This window comes from Sinohyriopsis cumingii, chromosome 5, assembly GCF_028554795.1.
Source record: "Sinohyriopsis cumingii isolate HCF-2022 chromosome 5, ASM2855479v2, whole genome shotgun sequence".
Taxonomy (NCBI): Eukaryota; Metazoa; Mollusca; class Bivalvia; order Unionida; family Unionidae; genus Sinohyriopsis; species Sinohyriopsis cumingii.
This window is the reverse complement of record NC_142965.1, coordinates 92,653,014-92,660,309: the sequence shown is the minus strand read 5'-3', so window position 1 is coordinate 92,660,309 and position 7,296 is coordinate 92,653,014. Positions and strand designations below refer to the sequence as shown.

The following is a 7,296-nucleotide window of genomic DNA, read 5'->3' as shown; positions in this document are numbered from 1 at the left end:
GTGGCATTCTTTCAGAGCATCTTGAGGAGTGTCCTAAATCACATCACCAATACACATGAGTAGATCCTCTCACATGGCCAAGGCATTAATAAATGTCTTCATGAACCTTACCTGGAGAATGAAGAGCTGACAAAGCCTTGGCTTGATGAAGATGACGCCAAGAAGAAAGCCAAAGTGCTGAAAACCTTGGCACAGGTGCTCTTGGACCACAGGTTCCTAAACAGTGGAGTATTACTTAAATTTCAGGTATGCCATTTTAGGATTGCAACAATTGCATGGTATTTAAAAGAAAAATGTGAAGACCACTTTAGATATTTTTTTTCTCAACTAAATAATAAATTACTGTATATATTTACCATTTGAAGATCTGAATAAGTTAGAATTCATAAGATGTGTGCACATGATACATGTATAGTGACTCTCCTTCTCAAGTCTTTGGTAATTTCAGGTATAATACATGCACATCAGGTATAAACAATTCCATGACACTCTATCAATAAACACTTCAGTAAAGATTTTATGTATGCAAAAATTACCAACAGTAATGATTATTTAATAATTGTATTAATCTGTTAGCAGATTACAAATAACACATGTTACAAGATACATGTTTTTGATAATTGCAGAAGCACTGCTGAGCTTGAAGTTTTTCATCAGCAGATCATGATGTACAGTGCCAAGAGATTTTCATACATCCCTCCTGTGTACAGGATTAGGAATGAGCTAGCTGCTTTGGATCACAACATACATAGTGGCTGAGGTGTAATGAGAAACAAAGAAGGGGAGATAGTGTAGGCTTGTTTCACTACAGGACATTATAAATAATTTTATATATTGATTGTGCATTATGATCACTGCCTGGAGATCAGAAGAATGGAGTATTATTCACATGTACAAGTCATGAATATTTTGTATCAGATACAAGTCATTTTGCAACAATCGGCACACAATTATATTTGTGGTAAGGAATCTTAATATTTTCATGCATACAGATCTTGTAATTAGTATTGTTATCATTCTAGTGGATATTTATTTTGATTTGATCTATGCAAGTCTAATAATTAGATCCAGTGATATGTATAGCACATTCCCAGGGGACTGACACACTTTATTAAGGATATATGGGGTTTATGGAATATCCTCAGGACGTTTGGGGTAGATGCTGTCATCATGATGATTACTAGCTAATACCTGTTCATGAAAACATGTTGCTTTCTGAAGGAATGGGCAAAAATGCATCCTGTCTCACATAGTATTTTGTGGATAGAACAAATAAGAACAAAAACAAACCCTCAACAACTCCTTCTTGGGAACTGATCATGAGGCTCTAATATTGGGTAAAAAGTTAATATGGTTTAGCATGGGGATGCTTGTCACACATGTTAAGAAAGTAAAATTTTCTTTAAAACAGGCATCAATGTTACAACAAAAAAAGCGTCAGATGGTCCGTCTACCCTTGCAAGGAAAAGAAAACATACCCACATCAGGGAGCTTATAAAGAAAGCCCTTATCTGTCAACATGAGGGAAAGCAGGGTATGCAGAGGAGAAGAGAACTAAAGGAAGATGATCACAGGAGAATTTGTAGAAACCTGGCACCTCAAGAACCACCATCAACTCTAGTTTTGGTGTAGTGAAGGAGATCTCTCGATTTTAGTTATGTAAAATATGAAACAGTATCTGATATATGGAGGTGTCAGCTAAGGCAGGTTACACTTTATATAATATTCTGAAATATCAGTAGTTGAAAATAAAATAATGTATAATATTGTATCTGCAGTTGCTGAAAACTTTTTATATTGATTATTTATGATCGTGCCCATATTGTTTATAGGAAGAAATAGACTGGTGTTAAAAAAAAATCTGAAAGCATTATTATTTGATGCAATATTATGTGCATTTATAAGAAAACAATTAATAAAATCAATTGTATGCATTTATATACAAACTCATACATGCAAGAAAGTGTTTAAGTTCATGCAAGCCTAGAGGGGATGAAGCCAGTGTATTGTCCATCTGGATATTTGTCACGTATCTGCCAGAAACAGCAAAGGGGAATTACATGTCTCTGTCCAGACCCCAACCTTCCATGTTGCCGTAGTATGAACTGCCTAAAGGTAGCGTGACTGTTGGCACTCATCAAGTCAACTTTATCGTTGAGGACAAGAACATTTCGTCTGTACATCCTGGACAAGGCAAGTACAGCCTCATCAAGGATTAGATCTTGAAAAATCTGAAAAATTATTCCAATTGTAATATCCTATTTCCAAAATGTAAAAAGAATATATTTTAAGAAATAATAGGAGCATGCGTTTATTCAAATATTCATCTTCGATCAGCAAATTCCACTGTGAAATACACGTGGATCAAAAATGCACATGGTTTTTATTTTGACATGAACATTGAGAGTTCCATCGCAACTAGAACTGATAATTTATGTTAAGATGGACAGCTCAAAGTTTTTGGGGAGCATTTCTAGAAGTCAGAGACTCCTGCATTGGGATCAAAAAGGAATGGCTGATTGCAGCTTAGATTTGTTTAGTATAGTGAGATACCCACATTGAAATCAGGTAATGAAAAGAATCTACTCGATGAGTATCAGTTGTAAATTAAAACAAAGTCCTTATCATTTGCATATGTATGCATGTCTGTTTTTGGATGGCTTACAATTTTAAAATTCTTTCACAGTGGTTGCAAAGAAATAACATGTACAACAATCAGGTATGTACATCAATTATCAATCTTTGAGAGTCCACCTTGGAAATGGAATTCATTGTAAATGTTGTATTGTAAGAGTAACTATCAAAGTTTTAATTCTGTTTGTAACCTGATGCAGTATTTTGATTTTATTGGTACAAAGTGAAAGTTGTACATTCATAGGCATGTGCTACACATATCCTGTATACAGAAAGAGGTTTTCTGTAATGTAGCCAACATACCTGTCAAGTTATTCATACCTTTTGTGATATACATTTTGTACATAAAAATTTTAAGCTTTGGCAATAACACGCTTAAGGAATATATAAAAGTTATTGAAAGAATTAAAGAAATTTCAAAATTGCCATTGAATCGAGTACATTTGTTATACAGAAATCATTTGCAGTAATCACCAGTTCAAAGGTGGAAACATTGAATGTCAAGCAGACTGGGAAATTAAAATTCTTACCCAAAAATGTTAGATCAGATATGAAGAAAAAAAAAGTTTCTTGCAAGCCTTCATGTCAGTCTTAATTTTGGATAAATAAAACAATTTAGGATTATTAAGTCCTTATGTTTACCATGATATTGCATATATAGCATTATCTTAACATATTTTGGGGCTTTAGAAATACACATTAAGGCATGCATCATATTTAAAACAGAAGAATAAAAGTGTAGTATTTATTTCACAAGACTTAAATGGCTATATGGATTCTGTACATGTCTAATTTTTTTTAAAAACTGCAATCTAGTCAGGTCTAATTGCTGAACTCCAAAGTAAGATTGCATAGACTTTTTGTTCCCATTTTGTATTTTAAAAAAATAAAACTAATAAATGTGTTACTTAAGTTGGTTTATTAATTAAATTGAAAAAAGATCAAGTTGACCTTAATAGTATTGAATGTTTCTATGCCACTAGCGTAGATCACTAATACCTATATACGAAATGATTTTAGCTAATCTACCTTTAGGCCCTCATATAAAGGAATTTATCAATTTTAAGTGTATCTCTGAAGCCGCTGCATATATTGGTTTGGAAGAAGGAAATAGAGTTGGCATTTCTAAAGTCAACTGGAATACTATTCCAAAGTTCCAGAGTACTGGAAACATTTTTTGAATAATTCCTTATTTGGTTTGGGAATTTTATACTGTTTGGTAGACATGGATCACAGTTGTGGAGTATTTTCAGGTAGCCTATACTTGAATAGTGATTGTAAATATTCAGGAGCACTATTATTGGATATCATGTACATTACACTGGCTTTTCTCAACCGGATTCAGTCTTTAATAGGTAATAATTTTAACTTACCAGCTAAAATTTTCCTTGCTTACTTTCTGGATATGATATAGCCTCAATGCACTTGTTGTAAGATGTAAGATTTTATCATTTGAATTACTCCACACTGTGTTACAGTAGTCTAAATAGGGTTGTATGTAACTGTTATAAAATAGTTTTCTGTACCTTATCCTACTGAAAAGCCATAAACTTGAATTAACTTTTTAACTGACATGTTCAGTCCATCATAGGTTATTATCTACCAAAACACCAAGTAGTCTATCATGACAAACCATTTGCAAATTTGTATCCTTCCATGTCAGACATAGTTCATCACTACCAAGATTTGTTCTTTTTTGCCATGTTGAGATAAATAATATTTTAGTTCTTCCAGTATTTACCACTATGCCATTGCATGTGCACCAGTTGTCCAGTTTGTTTAGGGCATCCTGTAAATAAATTTATAGTTTGTGCTTTCTGTTTTGGATGTCTGACAATGTTGTGTCATCTGCATAGAGATCTGTAGATGACATTGAGTCCTTTAGTAAAAAGTGGTAGGCCATTAATAAATAGTATCAATAGTAATGGACATAAAATTGAACCTTGTGGTACTCCATATCTAATTGTTCCAGGTTCCGACAGAACATTATTTATATAAACATGTTGTGTTCTCTCACTTAAGTTTGAAGTAAACCATCTTTCATCACATTGGTTGATTTTCAGTTTCTTAAAAGAATTTCATGTACACCAGCCCATAAACTTTCCTGAAATCTACAAATAGAGATCCTATTATTCAACTTTGATCAAGTGGTTGAAGCCATTTATCAGTTAGAGAGATCAAGTCAGTCTCACATGAATGTTTCTGTCTAAAGCCTGATTGAATAGGGTGTAACAGCAACTGTTTCGTTAAATATGACATTAACGAGTCATGTACATGTTTTTCAATCAATTTTGACAAGTTTTGGTTGTATTGAAATTGGCTGGTAGTTATCAGCATCATTCTTAGAACCAGATTTGTGCATAGGCATTGCCTTTGCAGTTTTCCATATTTTGGGGACAGATGAGGTTGCAATATTTAAACTGATTATGAATGTTATGCTATCTGAAATAGCTGAGGCAGAAGTTTTAATGAGTGGTGGACCAATCTGATCAAGTCCTGTAGCTTTCTTGATATCAAGTTTACTGAGACATTTTATAGCAGTTTTTTTTATACCTGTGGAATAGAGAAACATCCCTTCTTAGGGATTTTTAAGTTCATTATAGTTGTTTTCTATCACTGGTTCTTTTAACTTAGTGGTAACGTTAGTGAAAAAAAATCACTCAGAATATTTGCAATGTCAGTGCCATCAGTGACTTTTGTGTCATTTACCAGAAGTGAGTGAATTTTACTTGTCTGATCTTTGTGTGTTACCCCAATGAGTTCACTGAAGACTTTCCAAATGGAGTTTGTGTTGCTCTTTGTGTTTTCAAGCATTGATTGATAAAAAGTTTTGTTTAAGCCTTTTCAATCATACTTGTTATGTTATTTCCCCATACCTGATATTGTGCATGGTTTCCCATAGCCTTCAATTGGTCTCGTGTCTTCATAGTATCTAGAATTTCAGTAGTAAATCAGTTAGGTTGGATTTCATACTTTACTCAATGTACTTTTAGTGGTGCATGCTTAGAGACTACATTCATAAATCAGTCCATACTTTTAGAGCTTCACATATGTCATCAAAATTTTGGATAATATTCCATGGAACTTTATATAGGTCATCTTGAAATTGTTATTTACTTCAATTTTGGAAAGATCTGTAAGTGATAGTTTTGGGTGTATTGTTCCTATTTATGCTGCATTTAACCTTTCTTGTCAAAAAAGTAGGATAGTGGTCACTAAGACCAATATTTTATACATTAACATAAGCCACATTGTTTGGTAGGTTTGTATAAATGTGATCAATAAGAGTGCTTGATATTTCTGTTACACTTGTGGGCTCATTTACCAGCTGGACTAGGCCTAATGATTCAAAAAATTCCATCCAGTTACTCCTTATTTGAGTATTGAGTAGGTCCTTATTTACACTGCTGAGTATATATGTTTCTTTCTCCTGGGCATGAACATTTTCTATTTGTTTCAAAGAGTTATCATTCCAAATTGCTTTGGAGGAAGGTGACAGATAAATGAAAACAACTAGGAATGATTCTGCATTATTTTGAGAAATTTCCACCCAAATACTCTCAATTTCATGTGACCTCAAGTCAGGTCGCCTTTCTGCATTTACATCTTGTAATGTATACAAGACCACCACCCCCTGCTGTCTCTCTGTCCCTGCATAATGGTTTATTTTAGCCTTGACAGTGAAATAGATTATCATTGTGGCTAGCATTTAATTTGGTTTCAGTGAGTCCTAAAACATGCATATTATTTTCCTTGGAAGACAACATTAACTTAATCTGTTCTATTTTTACCACTATACCTTGTACATTTAAGTGACCCATGTTAAAACCTTTTGTATTTAGTTTCATATCAATTATATGTATTTCATCGTGCGATGGGGTACTCTATGAGATTGTCTCCATAATACTTTTACCATTTTGGTATTATATAAGGTGGCCATATAAATGAGGTGGCCTCTGTATTTTCTATGGTATCTGTGCATAGTCTTCCTTTATCAAATCATATTGGGGTGGGGTGTTGAGTAGCAACAAAAAGTAAAGCAGTTTAAACATACATTGTTTGGTAAAATAACTAATCCTTTAATACAAGTATGCGTTTTCTAAGTTGTGCAAAACACTACTGACATAGATATTATAGTCTTTGCCAAGTTACTTAGTAGTACCAAACATTTTTCAATATCTATCAATACTTGTTTTGCAAGATATAAATAAACAATTACCCTCATTCTTGTCTGCCTTGTCTGAACTATGTGTAGAGCTTGGTTAGCTCAGTTTTTAGGCTGCACAGCATGTCTTCCTCCTCTCCCCCATCTGGTTTTTCAACTTCTTGCTCCATGCCTCATCCTCCCTCTTTCTCTTAAAGGGCGCTCTAGAATTGAGCTTGAAAGTGAGCTGATTTAAGTCTAATGAATTTTAATATGTAAGTGTATTTCATAATTTGACAACTAATATATTCATGATTACTTATCAAACTTATAGGAATATAGTGCTAACTTTGGATCAGAAATTAATACATGAGAGGTTGTGATTTGATGGAAGTTTTTATGGGCTGGATCAGGTCAAGTGTTGGGTGGGGTAGGGATCCAAAATTTAAAAAGGGCCCCTACTTTCCTCGAATGGGCACCAAAGCAAAGTCTATGTGTCTATTTACTCAGTGTGCACA

General features: G+C 33.7%; 1 protein-coding gene across 1 annotated transcript; it reads right to left on the bottom strand.

Annotated features, from left to right (window-relative positions):
- Positions 1-934: 934 nt before the first annotated feature.
- On the bottom strand, positions 935-6,997 carry LOC149799767 (P2X purinoceptor 7-like). The gene is made up of 2 exons (XM_089957126.1): positions 6,854-6,997; positions 935-2,231 (listed from the first exon to the last, which is right to left on the bottom strand). Exons 1-2 carry the CDS (start codon positions 6,857-6,859, stop codon positions 1,974-1,976), a joined length of 264 nt encoding a protein of 87 aa, XP_089813252.1. The 5' UTR covers positions 6,860-6,997; the 3' UTR covers positions 935-1,973.
- Positions 6,998-7,296: the final 299 nt, after the last annotated feature.